Source organism: Glandiceps talaboti, chromosome 8 (assembly GCF_964340395.1).
Source record: "Glandiceps talaboti chromosome 8, keGlaTala1.1, whole genome shotgun sequence".
In the NCBI taxonomy this organism is placed as follows: Eukaryota; Metazoa; Hemichordata; class Enteropneusta; family Spengelidae; genus Glandiceps; species Glandiceps talaboti.
The window spans coordinates 15,496,735-15,513,748 of NC_135556.1; the positions used below are offsets into that span (position 1 = coordinate 15,496,735).

Below are 17,014 nucleotides of genomic sequence, written 5' to 3' on the forward strand. Positions count from 1 at the left end.
CAGGTTTTTTGTACACCCAAATATTGATATTTCATTTTCAAAGATATGGGAAAGGCATACTAAACATCCAAATTAGTTTTTTATATGACAACAATAATTCATGGTGCAAATTGGATACTCTGGCAAATCCACGTAAATGAAGTGAAAAGTAACTACAATCACATGATTTCAACCTGCCAATGAAGGATTTATGTGATTTGCCGCGGCCCGAACGCTTGTTCGTACCCATTCGGAAGACTTCGAATCTGATGATGAACGTGTTAAGCTATCATCATATTCACATTGAGCTAGAGGTCAACTTTTGAAAGCGAATATGAATATGAATATGATGGTAGCTTCACACTCGTCCTCTTTTGATCGGATTCGATTTTCTGTAATTTATCACAATTTTCAACCAGAGTATTCGAAGAATATAACTTCTTCCGAAAATAAGGCATTCATTGTCTAAATTAGGTATTACAGATACATTCGATACTCTTTCATCACCCCAGACGTTTTATTTCTAAATGCAATTGAGGAACCTGTGACCTGGTGCTCAACAAACAAACCAATCAAAACAGAAAGGTCATCGACCAAATGAAGGGGAGTTGACACAGTTTTTTGTTGAAATTGAAGGGTTCAACCCGAACTTCACTACAATTACCGTACTCGCTTAAAAATAAATATAAAATGTCAATGGTTATGCAGCCAGGTGGGGGATTAATGGAACGAACGCTATTTATTGGTGCAAGAATACCTCCAGAGGTGAAGTCAATGGTAAAACTCATGCAAAAACTCGACAAGGACAGTTTCAGGAAGTTACTTCGAGGTAGGAGAGCTTACTAATATTAATAGGCATATTAACATGTTGTAGGAAATAAGCTCATCTTCCAACATTTTATATGTGAGTTAACTTGCTGTTTGTCCTTAAATATCCTCACTTTCCTGGATTTCATCATCATCATCATCATCATCATCATCATCATCATCATCATCATCATCATCATCATCATCATCATCATCATCATCATCATCATCATCATCATCATCATCATCATCATCCATTTATGAACAATCACATAAACACATTAGCTTTGCCCAGATATTTATAAATTCACATCAAGATGGTTTTTCTTGTTCCTCTCTCATACAACAGTTGCAGTCTCAGCTATGGAAGGTAATGAAATCACAGAGGATACTTTCAAAAAATTACAAACAGACAAGCTGACAGAGGAGACTTTGGGTGTTCTGTATAGTGGGCTTTGTACATTACTAAGGAGTGCATTGAGACTGCCACAAACATCAATGAAATCAGAGGTATGTGTATCAACATTGACCCCAAATGCAAACTTATTTCACTCATATATGTGTGCTTTCATTTTCCCCATATTCCATTATTCGTCATATCTGAAGAATGAATTTTTCATAGGCATGTAATTTTGTATAGACAAACAGTTTTTATGAAAATGTAAAGCACAGACACTAGAGAGTTCACTCCAGGGTGCCTGTAAAATGTACTATTTATTATTTATTATTGAAAGCAACAACAATTTTTCTCCAAATGAAATATTCACGTCAATCTTACTGTGCAATCACTAGGCTTCATGTACAAGGAACGATTGTGACCTCATTATTTGCATTCAGGTATAGGGTAATGTTTTCGGAATTGCATTGCTGTGCAAATATCATTAGTATGCACACACACACACAAATACACACACACACCATAGACCCTCCACTCACTACAATTGGGTGGAGGGTCTGTGCACACACACACACACACACACACACACACACACACACACACACACACACACACACACACACAAACACACATACATACATGCACACGCACACAAACACTGAAGCAAGCAGTCACTTTAAGTTTTACGTATGTAACATATGGATGTGCTTTGATTCTATACATGTATTAGAATTACTTACACTAACTGTATAAGATTAAAAATATCACAAAAATTATTAAAGTTCATATTATAGAGTAGAATACAAGTACTTTTTCATACTGAAGAAAAATCGCAATGTTTTGGACTGTGCCACTATTAACATCTAAACTTTGTAGAAACGATGCAAACTGCAATCACAATTAGTTTTATGTCATTTTTTTTCAGGTTTTTAAAGAAGATTTACAAGAATTAAAGTAAGTTAAGTATGATTAATACAATACAATACAATACAATACAATACAATACAATACAATACAATGCAGTACAATACAATACGATACAATACAATACAATGCAATACAATACAATACAATACGATACAATACAATACAATACAATGCAGTACAATGCAATGCAATACAATGCAATACAATACAATACAATACAATACAATACAATGCAGTACAATACAATACAATACAATACAATACAATACAATACAATACATTACCATACCATGCAATGTACATTAGTACAAAATACATATACCATACTATACAATGCAATATAATACAATACTATGCAATACAATATTATACAATACAGTTGCATCCATAGAATGTTTTTTGTGCATTGGGATAAAAATGCATAAAATACAAATTACATATACACAAAATCATTATATTTTAGTTATTTTTTATAAGATATGTTTATTAATGGCAATGCATCCATAGAATGTTTTTTTTGTGCATTGAGATAAAAATACATAAACTACAAATTATATATACAGAAAATAGAAAATGATAAAGTAGAAAATAAATTACCCCCAAAAAAAGAACATACAGTTTAATAATATGATTAATTGACTATTTCTGTCCACTGTAAACCTTCAATAGTAGATTGATACGTTTAACCATAGACCCTCCACGTAGGGTCTATGGTTTAACAGTATTTTCATAAGTCTTGTATTAAGAACTCGGATCAGCTTTTGGAAACTTAGCAAAACTTAACTGAGGATGACAGTACCATTGGTGTGCAGCCTTTGGTGCTATGTGATCTATGGTTGCTTTTCAAGTGATCAAAATTGCCTGAGTGGGTTTTTTGTCTGATTCTCATGTTTTTTTTTGTTTTTTTTTACAGAATTCCTGAAGACTTCATATTAGATTTAACCAGTGCTGTGTATGGTTCAAGGTATATATTAGATACATGTATCACTTTAAAGCTGCAGTAGTTGCAACTGGAATGTTTCTTTTTGAAAACTGTTTTGTTAGATATGATATCATATACCCTGCACAGTATTGAATCACCTGTGGGTAAACATATTTGATGTAGCAGTACACATAGTATGGTAATATAAATCCAATCATATTGAATTTTGGATCTGTACCCAAAAATGATAACCCCAATGAATCATGATTGCAACTTATTACTATACTACTTCTAGATAAAATTGGCTGCTAATTAACATGTACAGTGTCAAAATTATTGGTATTTTAACAATTTTCAGTTATTATATTACCACTGCACCATGATCACCATTGCACAGTTCCACTCTTCTCGATGAGGGTACTTATATAATCTGACAGAGCATGAAGATTAAAAAAAAAAGAAAAAAAAGATAAGAACTTGCATCCATTTTAGGCCAATGTTTCATTAAAGTAAAATAGTGTTAGGGAAATGCTAGGCACATGGGGAGATGATAACTAAAATGCATACACTGACTTGACTGTGGGCTATTTTTATGCTGGATATACATATGGTTTGATTGTTGATTTGATTTGTATGTTAGGAGAGCTGTTATTGAAGAATCAGCTGTGAAAAATAGAACAAGGCTGCCATCATTAGAGAGATTGAAATGGAGAGTAGATGTAGCAATATCAACAAGGTAAGATGTGATTTTATGGACTTACAATACAATATCAAATTATTTACAGTTCATTCAGAGACTGAAAGTTGTACTTGTGCTAATACAGTGGAATGTTACATTTGATGTGACTTTTTTGGTGAGAAGTAAACAAACAATATGTATGCTGAGATATATTTGATTATAAAACTTTCTTACTATACACATAATAGTTTTGTGTGTTGCTTGTGACTGTGTGTGTGAGCATGGCTGTGTGCATGTGTTGGTGTTATGTATGCTACTGTATACTTGTATGAGGCTGTGTGTATGTTGTGTCAGCACATCTGTGTATGTGTGTGTGTGTGTGTGTGTGTGTGTGTGTGTGTGTGTGTGTGTGTGTGTGTGTGTGTGTGTGTGTGTGTGTGTGTGTGTGTGCGCGCTTGTGCTTGCTATGCTTAAAGTTATGCTAGTCAATAAAATTCTTCATATAATGTAATTGGGACCAGGAAACATGATCACCTACCTTTATAAATGCTATGCTACATGAATGATGGGTACAAGTTGTATGACTTTTTGAATGTGATTTTACCTTTACTTGAGGATGGGTACCGTACACATCTTTATTGACCAAAAATTTAGGGGATTACAGATGGAAAAGTGGAACCCATCAATTTTCCATTACAAAAAGTAACCAATTTAGTGATAATGGATGATGTAGCTAATGTCTGATCATCCCAGCCCCAGCAGATCATGTAAGAAATTTAACGGTGTATCTTATCTCAACAAAACTTGACAAGACGGTGTATTTTATCTCAACAAAACTTTACAAGATGGTGTATTTTTATCTTGACAGTGTTTTAAATAGAGTATTAGAACCAACTATTCTGATGGAAATGACTTTAAGTGATGGTACAATCCATAATTTTGAGGTAAGCAGCTTATACACACATCTTCTTTTTGTCACTGTACACTGGTATACATAGACTGAAATTTTGTAGTTTGCTAACATCTGTAACAGTTTGGGTCGTCTATTTGGCTATGTACGTAAGACTTGACCCAAGACACGGTGACCTCAATGGTAACATTTTTATGATAGAATCTAAATTCAGAGAATCAGCTGTGAGTGTGGCATTTACAAAACAATATTAAATCCAGTAAACTGAAAGACATAGTTGGAAGTCTTATTCATTATCTATGAGGACTGGGTTTTCAAGTACTATTGTAAAAGTATATTTTATGTCTTGAAGCAATGAATGATGTCTGTTTCACTCAATAATCCTTAGGGAAGTAGATAGCCAATCACGCACAGCCAGTTTAGATAAATCATGTATTGTGAACAAAATCATACCTCCCGTTGTCTATAAAAAAAATTTTATTAGTTCAATTCATGGACTGTGCACCTTGGTTTTCTATTAGGATTAATTAATAAAATATCAATTTTCATGTTTCATAACGCATTTCCAGAAGTTTGAAAATAAAGACATATTTTACAACTTTTATATATGTAAACGTTTATAATCTCAATACATTTCATACAGTAAAACTAGACTTCTTTCTTGCTATCTTACATAAATGATGCCACCTAGGTCAGTCGTAAAAACTAAACTGTATGCTATCTGGACACAGATAATTTTGTTACACCTAACAAGATAAGTTTTTACTATAGAAATTTATAACATCAATTCTTTTTTCGGGATCTGTTCGATTCATTGTCAAATTTTATTGCTATCAGGAGATTTCACAATGTCAGAAATACTTACTCTTTTCACAAAACAGACAACTGTATAACACCAAAGTCAATACTTTTAATGAGGAACAAACAAGAGCATTCTGACGTCAGATGTTTTCTTCATCACTCTCATAAATCTATTACTGTGAATTTTCTATTTCCAATCTATTTTAACTCCTGAAGGATTTGTAACAGTCAATCCACATGTTTGACCTTGGTGCCATACGGATATTTGTTCATTTCCATTCAATTAGAGAGAAGAATTCACAGGTTTTGTGTTTCGTAAGAAATGCCAACGTGATGTCTTTCTCTTCAGGGACTTCAGAATCTGCTAAAGAGAACTATTAAATACTATTAGGTGTCTTTTTGTTATATTTTTAACTTTGTAAAGGCAGTGTCGTTTGTTTGGAGCAAGTGTTTTATAACTACATGTATGTTCATGGCTTCCATAGATGATACAAAGCCAAAAAATTAAAATAATTGTTTTTGGTCTGCACGCGCATCACTTAAATACCATGCGTTGGTCTCTTTTTTTTGTGTGTGTCCAGCCCATGCAGTCTGCAGGTCTGTGGAGAAACACAAAAATAACCCTCCCTACTTCAATAAAGACTACTGCAGAGCCAATCATGAACAAGCAAATGACATCTGCCCCATATACACACTTGCTCTAAAGTACTAAATAAAACGAACAGTAACTGCCATAAATAGTAGACTGAGTGACAGATTTGTTGAGAATTAACAAAAAAAAATCACATTGTTGCACCATTTTAGACCAGAAACAATTTTATTTTTTTTTGGCCTAAAAACAATTTTTTTTTTTTTTTGGCCTAAACACATATTTATGAGTAGATGACACACCATACATGTTTTTTCATGTTCAGGATGTTGCATGATAAGTCGTACAAGCTCCTTTGTGAAAAGAATAATGAATAAGCTTGGTGTTCCCTACATTTTTCCAATCATCATAAATATTTTTTCCAAAATTATTGTTTTTTTGACACTTAAGGGGACACAAACAGAGTTTATACATTTTTGGGTGAGATTCATACTGCGTATTTAAAAGTCACTCGTAGTATTCTGCTTACTGAAGCATACGTAACTATCACTTGTAATTGACTGAACTCAAACCAGGTATGAAGATATAACATTATAAACGATCTGATGACGTAATTTTTGAGACGTATCTAAAAATGTCGATGAATCCATACTATGTAATCAACTTCTAGCAATACTAAAAGGTAATTGGAATGTCATAGAAGGCATGCATCGATATTAATATTACTAGTATACTATAATCGAGGGATTTATGTCACTTGAGTAAAAGGTTTATAAACTCAGCATGCATCACTTTAATGAAGATAAGATATGGTACATTGATATTTTTTGCAATATCTCAGCAAAAATGTCAGAATATGACAGGAGTAATCAAATTGAAAACATACAAAACTGTATCCATAGCTGCTCATTGGTAGAAATTTCACTATACTTGCTCTATTATCTAGTGCATGACAAGCTTTTTCAAAATATAGATTTGTATACCGAACATTTTGTAATTATATATATGATTTTAACAACATATCACAGTCAGTTAATCTCACTATGGGTTTTAATTCTTTGGAGAAACACAATTGTCAACTGAAAACGCACTGCCTATTGAACACTGCCCTCACATGGTGAATATGAGAAATGTTATGAAACACTGTTATATATCACCAAACATGTAATTAACATAATAGTATGTTGGTACAGTCTGTGATTATGTGCATGAGGGGGGGGGGGGGGTATGGGAGGGGGAAAGGAGGGAGAAAGAAAGCAGAAGAGCTTTAAAATTAATCAATGAATGGTGGATTGATGTATTCCTATGTGAAAAAATTAGAATTGCCGATATTACCACTACCAGTAATGACTGTTGTAAAATAATTTTTAAACATTAGTACACAAAATGAAATATCATGTGTTATATCAAGTTGTCATATAAGCTACTGTTTGTTAAGTAAAAACCACATGAAACATAATTGAACAGTCTGCGTTCAAGTTTTTCAAGTTTTTGTCTGTGGAAAGTACTCTGTACAATGTACTATAAAACACACTAAATTTGACGCTACAGTAATACAAGTATATCTTAAAGCCCCCAATTTGCTATTAGGACAGGGGAGTACAACATAGAGTAATATTTATATGGCTGTTATCAGGATAGCAAGGTCAATTTAGTTTAGTTTTTCTGTCATTGAGTATATTAAGGTCACATTATACAACAGCCATGCATATTTGAAGCAAGCATTTCTATCCTGGCTCAAAATCAGATCAGTTACAGTGACATAAATGATGAATTCAAACTGTCGGAGAATACTGAGGGCGAATTTGCAATAACCATATTTGTTTCTGACACAAATAGTTCTTTCCTCTCTGAAATGTAGCACGGATAATGAATAATTGCAGTAAAAAGGACAAAAAGATTATCTGAGATAGTGAGTTTATTAAACAAAGCATAATGTTGCAATTATGACATGACCAGCAATAAATAATACCGTTGATTGACAGGTATGGCTTCTCTAATAAGCCACGGTGATGTAGTAGTAGTAAGTAGTGATGACTATGGCCTTTGAAAGTTCTGATTTACATAAACCTTGTAAAGTACAGACAGGCGTATACAAACCTAATTTTTACTAATTACCAGACTGGTACATTGTGTTCCTGTACAAGAAGGCATTTTAGTCACTCTTTATTTTTATAAGTCTGTAGCCAAAATTTCCAGGTTTATAGTAACCTTGAATGTCAACAGGAATATTAATTTGTCCTTAACCATGTAGTTTAACTCTTTTAATATTATAATTTCTATACCAGTACTATTAGTAATGAGAAGGGTTAAAAAATTAACCTTCATAAGTTCAAGGTCAATCTGTTACATGTCAGTATGCTTACTTGTATACACCTATCTGTACTATACATGTACAAGGCTTATGTAAATCACAACTTTCATAGGCCATAGTCTTTACTACTAACATCACCGTGGCTTACAACAGAGTAGCTATTTGTGTCGTATACAAACGGTTATTGCAAATTCAACCTCAGTATTCTCAGACAATTTGAATTCGACGAGTATCTTATCTTGGGGTCAAATTAATTTTAAAAAGAAATTTGAAAGTAAAATAAAATGAGACTTTGACCGTATTTTCTGAAGTCATGTTATTGGAAATTAAAATTACCAACCTCCCCAATCTACCCAACCTACAAAAATAGTCTGGATTACTGGCAACATATTGATCAGATATATCAATGTACTGTCATTAGTCTAGCATGTCTTTTAATGTACATTGTACAGAGTACTTTCAACAGGCAAAAAAATTGAAAAAAAATTGAAGGCAGACTGTTCAGTCATGTTTCATGTGTTCTTTACTTATCAAATGGTAGCTAATATGACAAATAGAATTCCTGATATTTCATTTTATGTACTGGTTTGAATGTTTAACAATTATTTTAAAACAGTACAAGGTCATTATTGGTAGTGGTAAATACCAGAAATTATTTTTTTGTTTTTCACATAGGAATACATCAATTCACCATTCATGGAATAATGTTGTAATTTAAAGCTCTTCTGCTTCCTTTTTCCCTTCCTTCCCCTACTCATTACCCCCCCCCCCCTCCATAATAATATATATATATAATCACAGACTGTACCAACATACTATTATGTTAATTACATGTTTGGTGATATATAACAGCGTTTCATAACATTTCTCATATTCACCATGTGAGGGCAGTGTTGTATAGGCAGTGCGTTATCAGTGACAATTGTGTTTCTCCAGAGTTAAAACCCATAGTGAGATTAACTGACTGTGATATGTTGTTAAAATCATATATATAATTACAAGTAGGGAGGGTCATTTTTTGTGTTTCCCACGGATCTGCAGACAGCATGGGCTGGGCAAACACACACAAAAAAAGACCAACTCTGACCAGGAAGAATTTTTTTTTTTTTTGGCCTTATATCATCTATGTACATACATGATGTAGTTATAAAACACTTTTTCCAAACAAAGGACATTGCCTTCACAAAGATAAGAATATAACAGAAAGACACCTAATAGTACTTCATAGTTCTCCTTAACGGTTTCTGAAGTCCCTGAAGAGACAGACATCGCATTGGCATTTCTTACGAAACACGAAACCTGTGAGTTCTTCCTAAATTATGCCAAATGATAAATTAAGTCTGAAATCCCTCAGGAGTTAACATAGACTGGAAATAGAAAATTCACAGTAATAGATTGATGAGAGTGATGAAGAAAACATCTGACTGTCAGAATGCTCTTGTTTGTTCCTCATTAAAAGTATTGACCTTGGAGTTATTTGTCTTTTCTGTGAAAAGAGTAAGTATTTCTATTACAGTGTGAAATCTCCTGATAGCAATACAATTTGACAATGACTCAAACATATCCTGAATAAAGAAATGATGTAATAGATTTCTATAGTAAAAACTTATCTTTGTAGGTCTTATAAAATTATCTGCACCCAGATAGCATACTGCTTAGTGTCAGTGTTTTGAGATTATAGACATTTACATAAATAAAAGTTATAAAAATATATTTTTATAATCAAACTTACAGAATGGAAAATAAGCCTAACAAAACATGCAAATTGATATTTTATTAATTAATCCTAATAGAAAACCAAGGTGCACAGTCCGTGAATTGAACTAATAAATTTTTTTTATAGACAGCGGGAGGTATGATTTTGTTCACAATACATGATTTATCTAAACTGGCTGTGCGTGATTGGCTATCTACTTCCCTAAGGATTATTGAGTGAAACAGACATCATTGCTTCAAGACATAAAATATACTTTTGCAATAGTACTTGAAAACTCAGTCCTAATGAATAATGAATAAGAAATCCAACCATGTCATTCAATTTATTGTTACTGTTTTTTCGTAAGGTTTGCATCAACATATGTATTGACCGATGTGTGAGGGTGCCCCCATCATGGCTTACCGTATAGACCATGATTACTAAAGAGTTCAGTATTAGATTCTAGTAGTAGTGCACGTGATTGTTACTTTGCCTTACGAAAGACGTGGGCAAACAGAAGTAGGTATGTAGAAAATTACTGTTATGAAACACCGTTCAAACCTGTCATAAACACTTTTGATATCCTGTAATGTGTGTCATCAAACATGTATTACAACAGGCTTTTCTCACAATGTAACACAGTTTCTTTTAAACCCTTACCAAAACTAGTAAATGGTCATTTTTAAAACAGAATATGTAACTTGTTTTGAAGCTATTTTTAGCTGGATTGCTCAATACTGCTGTGGTAAGGTCAAATACGAAGCTGATTTTCAGTAAAGTGAGTTTCATAATATGTTTGTGTCACAGTATGTATTCATTATTCAATACTATAATTAATTACCATCGTTTTGTAGTATATTTGATTAAAAGTGAGAAGTGAGAAAGGCAAACATTTATTCAAACTGTTGAAACATTTTTTACACTTTGCAGTATTGCCAAGCCAAGTCTCTGAGCTAGATATTGTAAGAGGAACTCTAAAATTGGAGGGAAAATGGATGATGATTGATATGTTATGCAACTAGCATATAGAATATATCTTTGTTACTTAATAGCCAGAACATGTCTCTCATGAACAGATCAGCATAATTTCCTGACTCATGAAGTGTTCATGTTTCTTCAGAATATTGTATTTCTGTGCAGATGTTATTAATATGGAAAAGACAAATGAATGTCAGATTAAAGTAGGGCCATGTTAAATCATAGACCTTTTGTGTAGGATCTATGATTAAATTGATATGGTTCCATCATGATGTAACATTTACACAAGTTTAACTTAACCTACTTCTATAGTACGATAATGCAATTAGGTTCAATTCACCCCTACAGCTGTACTTTATTAAAAAAAAACCACCACACTCAATATCACTGTGTGTATTATTGATAAATTCTAAAAGGAACACCAAAATTGGAAGGAAAGTGGATGACGATTGATATGTCATTAGACACTATTCGGCCTACAGCTGTACTTTATAAAAAAAACACACACTCAATATCACCGTATGTATTATTGATAAATTCTAAGAGGAACACCAAAAATGGAAGGAAAGCAGATGACGATTGATATGTCATTAGATACTATTCGGCCTACAGCTATACTGTATATAAAAAAAAACCAACTCAATATCACTGGATGTGTTATTGATAAATTCTTAGTTGCATTTGTCAGAACTATAGTTTTCATTCAGTGTAGTTTTCTATCCACTCGTGTGACGTAATAAAGACAACTGCTAGCTTCTGTTATACTGCTTTACTCAGGGAATAAATATGAGAGTGATAGGTTGATGTCATCTAGAGCTGAGGAAGTGCAGAAAAAAAGCCATTTCTACCAACCCTGCCTCACACAACATCTCTCATATAAAGCTATAAAAATTTCTGAAGGCAAAAAGATTTGGAAGATACAACAAAATTGTGCAAACTGAAGTTAAAACTTGCAATATCAGTTGAGTCTATTTTTTTCCACTCATGGTTAAACAAGAATTCCATTTTAGATTTGAAACATAGGTACATAATTTGTTGACGTCTTAGGAAAAGTTGTCGGTTACATAAGAAGAAATAATGTGTCCCAGTGATTCTGATAACTGATACCAGTCTGAAATGACAGATAGTAATAGTATAGAAATACAACTAAACTGCCACCCCCACCCCCACCCCCACCCCCACCTCCAGGGTGGTACTATCACAGTAAGGGTATATGCATTATGTATATGTGCCAAAGTTTTAACCCCCTCCCCCTTTTTGACTCATGAAGACTTCTGACACTTGATTTTTTAAGCCTTATATAGAGATTTTTACCCCCTCTTTGCATGAACATATGACTTGACCCCCCCCCCCCCACATAATTTGGACAACATATTTTCTGTTAAAGTTGCCAATTTTCAGATTTTTCTGACGAGCAATATCGTCAAGTCAGATAGTCAAGTCTCTGAACTATGAAATCTCTAGCACCATGACAACGGCTACAGCTATTACACGCTTTAATTGTTATTTCCTTGAATATGACAGTAGAAACAGTGAATGAATAAACTGGTACACTTGAATACATGATCACTCTTTCTTTTAGCAAAAATAAATGCAAGTGAACGTTGAACCCAGCTGAAAACTTCCTCTAGTCATATAGTCTGTATGAAAATGAAGACAAACAGAAGGATGTCATTGAGTCAATAATTTGAAGGCAATGCCATTACATGTTAACTGGAGTGTTTAGCTTACAAAACAATGATGTCATCATAACAGAGCCACACAAAGAAATAGTTTTGTTTAACATCTCATACAAAGTTTGTAATGTGAATGCATTGATTTGTACATATCATACCATCTGTAATGATAAGTTCACTTCAAATATTTGGGTCAACTTCACTCTCATAAAAGGTCCTGGCAGGTGTTTAAAGTAAAGCCTAAAAGCAAAATTGTGTGGTTCCGATTATGCTAAATTTTTAGAATAGGTGGGGTAGGTAGACTTTTTTTTTCATATGTGAGTGTGTAGTTCAGGTAGTTATGTTTTCTGTTGTTTTCCATATGGTCTCTGTGTTATCGGTTTCTTGTCATCAGATGTACAACCATTACAGATTAGAAGAGAAAATTTTATATTGTCTTTTTAAGGTGATGTCAGTTTCCACATCCACTACATCTCGCTAGACTTCACAATTTTCATGATTTTATTATTTTTTTCTCAAATACATAAAAAAATGTTTAAGGTCGGCAGTGAAAAAGCAGGTGGGGTTGGGTAACCAGAACCAAACAAATTTTTTTAGGCCTAATATAAATTTAAAAAATATTAACGCTCTTAAAGCTGATATTATGGGATATATATGTTTTGTAGGGATGTTTTTGACCAGGTTTATAGGTGATATTGACCAAGAATGACGAACTACTATGGTTATTCTTAATTGTAGCATAGTTGAACTGTTTTTAGAAAATGCTCAACTAATACAACATTTGAGATTCACCTTCTTCTGTACCATTTATGTAACAAACAAAACCCCCCCAAAAAACAGCAGAGCTACGACGGTATTTTGACCACTAAGTCGCTTGTTTGAATCATCCAGGCCAAGCAATACATAACACGTGTTGGCTCCATGTGAGTAGTCATCATCAACTACTTGCATCATTACTTCATCAGTTCTTCAAAATTCACACTCATCTTACAAGTGCATGAAGTGAAAAAGAAGTGATATAACCTACACATTGAATTTTACATAACACACCCATCCTAGGTTTTAAGTCTGTCTCAGAAAATCCCCATGTCTCCAGTGAGATTTAAACCCAGTGCTCCTTCTTTACAGGTCACAGAAAGAACTTCAATGACATTGTAAATCACAGCTTTTGCATGAATCACATGTACAGTTTAGCTATCTACTGTTTTAAAAAAAAAACAGCATCATTGTCTCCACCAGGAGAAGATACCGATGTATTTGTAACAGTGTTTAGGCAAAGGTTAGGGAACCTCGGTAACAGAAATAGGGAGAAAGGGGTAAAAATGGCAGTGTTTTCCCATAGAGTCTATCATAATTTTGTTTGGGAACCCCGGTAAAATGACATTGGAACCCCGAGAGATTTGACCTACTTACCGCCCTTAGCAAAAACACTGTATACCATTTATGTAACAAAACCAAAACAAAACCAAAACCAAAACAGTGGAGCTACAGTATTTTGACCGCTAGGTCACTTGTTTGAATCATCCAGGCCCAGCAATGCATAACATATGTTGAAAAGTTTATCGTACCATATCACTGTAGTTGGACTGATACTTATTTGTACTATGAACTCAAAAACACTGTATACCACAGAACTTGTTTCACTTGATATCATATCAACATCTAAACATGACTGAAATTTCTGCAAGTCAATAAAAAACAATATTTGTTTCTCTCATCACTATTTTTTTTAAAGATCTGAGTGTCACATAATTTTTTTTTTTTGTGAGAGCTAACCAGTAACTTCATGGCTAATAGTTATTATTCAGCACTTGTGTTGTTTTCTATTTCTGGATCTTGGGATATCTTTCTATACCATGTGTGTGTGACAGGTGTTGTATACATTACATGTATGTGTGTCTGCACAATTCATATCCATGCCTCCAGAAATATTACTGCTACATGATAATAGAAGTGATTACATAAATGATATTGTGTTTTTGTTGGCATGGCAACTATTGTCATGCTCTCTATCAAACACCAACATTTCAAATAGCCCTGAGATAAGTTTATATCATAGACTCATGTGTCCCAATTGCCTAATGCAGAAGTGTTTTTATTTAATTTATTTAATTAATTTATTTATTTATTTAAACTTTATTTAAAGAGGGTTAAAAATCACACAGATAACCTGGTTAGCTTAAAAGCTAGTCTTCCAAAGGGTCCTCTAAAAAGACGACAAAAACAGGATAAGTAAAACACACACAGAAATACAAATAAAGACAAATACAGTATACAGGATCAATAAAACTTTACCCCAAAGAGTCAGTCAGTAATGATTTCAACAAGGTTTGAGTTTCATTGTCAGATTAAAATGTTGTTGTTTTTACACATACCAGGTGTGAAATGTTCAGAACAGTTCAAGTCTTAATTGCATTACTCTAATACCTCTGAATTCCACATACTTTGAAATGATTCTAAGTACTGTATATGTAGCATACAATGTTCTTAACAGTTTATTTCATGAATAGACAAGCTCTGATTACATTATACTAACCCTTGAATTCCAGGTACCGGTAGTAACCATCTGAGGTCTAAGGATTAAATTTGTTATGATTTTATGTATGTATGTAACATGTATGTGTGTGTGTGTGTGTGTGTGTGTGTGTGTGTGTGTGTGTGTGTGTGTGTGTGTGTGTGTGTGTGTTATACAAATTAATGTTCATAACAGTTTAATTTCTTCAAAAGACATGCTCTGATTACAATTTGCATTACACTTAAATTCTAGGTATTAAGTAGCTGAGTTCTAAGTACTTGTATTAACTTTGCATGATATTGTGTGACATTTACATTGTATATATATAGTATACAATGTTCAGAATAGATCATTTCTAAAAAGACTAGTCCAACTAAATTAGACCATAGACCATGAACTTCACCACAAACCTTGAAGTGAGGTTTATCATCTATGAGTGCACTTTATTATTGCCACAGTGTTTTGAATATCCCTACGAGGACCACATTGGAAATACTTTTATGTGTTATCCTCGGTGATTTTTATACCTTGTATTTTAGTATGTACTTGTATAAATTTTTACCCCCAAAAAATTCAAATTCAGGTTCAATTTCAACAATTCAGTAATTTATAATAATAATATATCCCATGTGTTGTTGCTTTGCAGGTACCTGTGTCCAAATTTCATGAACTTCGGTACAATGTGTCGTATGTTTTAAAAGAGATGGAAGACCTGGAAAAAAGGAGTATTTTGAAGATTCAAGATTGAAAATAGTATATCACTATAGGTCAATTCTTTGTTTTTTTTACCATACCAAATATATAAAGATAGTTGATTTTTGTCTTTACAGTTTTTGTTTGGTATAAAATACTACGTTTATAATGGTACTTATTTTACTTTAAGCCCCAGTAGCCAGAGCTGCAATTTGATTAAAATCGGATGTTGTGAATGTGGCTAGATGTCTTTATTTACCTCTATTTCGATCGCTTTGTGTCGTATGTTTTGTTCCAAGTGATTGCCACTTTACAGGGTCAGATGTGGGAAAGTGGCAATCACCCGGACCAAAAAAAATTACACAAAGCAATCAAAGCAATAGATAAAAGCGTCTAGCCACTTTCACCACATCAGATTTTAAACAGATTGTCAGAGCTGCAACCATTTTCCATATTTTTTGTTCATTTATGTTGATTTATTCTATCTTGTACTTTGTTAACTATTAGTATGATTATTCAGTGATCAAATGCTGTCAACATCCAACAAATGTATAATTTGTTGACAAACAAGTACATAGTCCGGACTGTTTACACATGGACATCAAGCCAGTGTACACTTTAGTGTCAAAGACTTATAGCTAGGAAATTCAGCTCAGACTGCAGCTAATTGCAAGAATTTAACTGTTTCCAGTAAAAATGTGGTCTATTTGGTAATGATTCATGACAAATGGTGGAAAATGACAACTACTGAAGCTTTAAACATTGTTAGCCATTATTTGATTACATGCTATGACATTCTCATTTAGGAATTAGGAAGTATAACCAGTAACATAGTCTGTAAGGTACGCCATGATGGGGCGCCCTCACACATCGGCCAACCCCTGAAGGCGAAATGTCATGACATATCTTACAGTCTACCAGTAACACCAAAGTAAAATATTTTCACTGCATGCCATTCATATACAGCCACTCTATCAAATGTACATGTGTGTGTATATATATCTATATATATATCTATATATATATATATATATATATATATATATATATATATATATATATATATATATATATATATACATATATATATACATATATATATACATATATATATATATATATATATATATA

General features: G+C 33.1%; 1 protein-coding gene across 1 annotated transcript; it reads left to right on the forward strand.

Moving 5' to 3' along the window:
• The first annotated feature begins 564 nt into the window (after positions 1-564).
• Positions 565-16,862, forward strand: LOC144439091 (COMM domain-containing protein 5-like). The gene is made up of 7 exons (XM_078128348.1): positions 565-808; positions 1,136-1,296; positions 2,109-2,137; positions 3,024-3,074; positions 3,673-3,768; positions 4,580-4,655; positions 15,837-16,862. The coding sequence occupies exons 1-7, from the start codon at positions 670-672 to the stop codon at positions 15,936-15,938; spliced, it is 654 nt and encodes a 217-aa protein (XP_077984474.1). The 5' UTR covers positions 565-669; the 3' UTR covers positions 15,939-16,862.
• Positions 16,863-17,014: the final 152 nt, after the last annotated feature.

Coding starts and splice junctions, on each gene's coding strand:
- LOC144439091 (XM_078128348.1), top strand. CDS start 670: ATGTCAATGGTTATGCAGCCAGGTGGGGGATTAATGGAACGAACGCTA. Junction 809..1,135: donor TTTCAGGAAGTTACTTCGAG/GTAGGAGAGCTT, acceptor CTCATACAACAG/TTGCAGTCTCAGCTATGGAA. Junction 2,138..3,023: donor GAAGATTTACAAGAATTAAA/GTAAGTTAAGTA, acceptor TTTTTTTTACAG/AATTCCTGAAGACTTCATAT.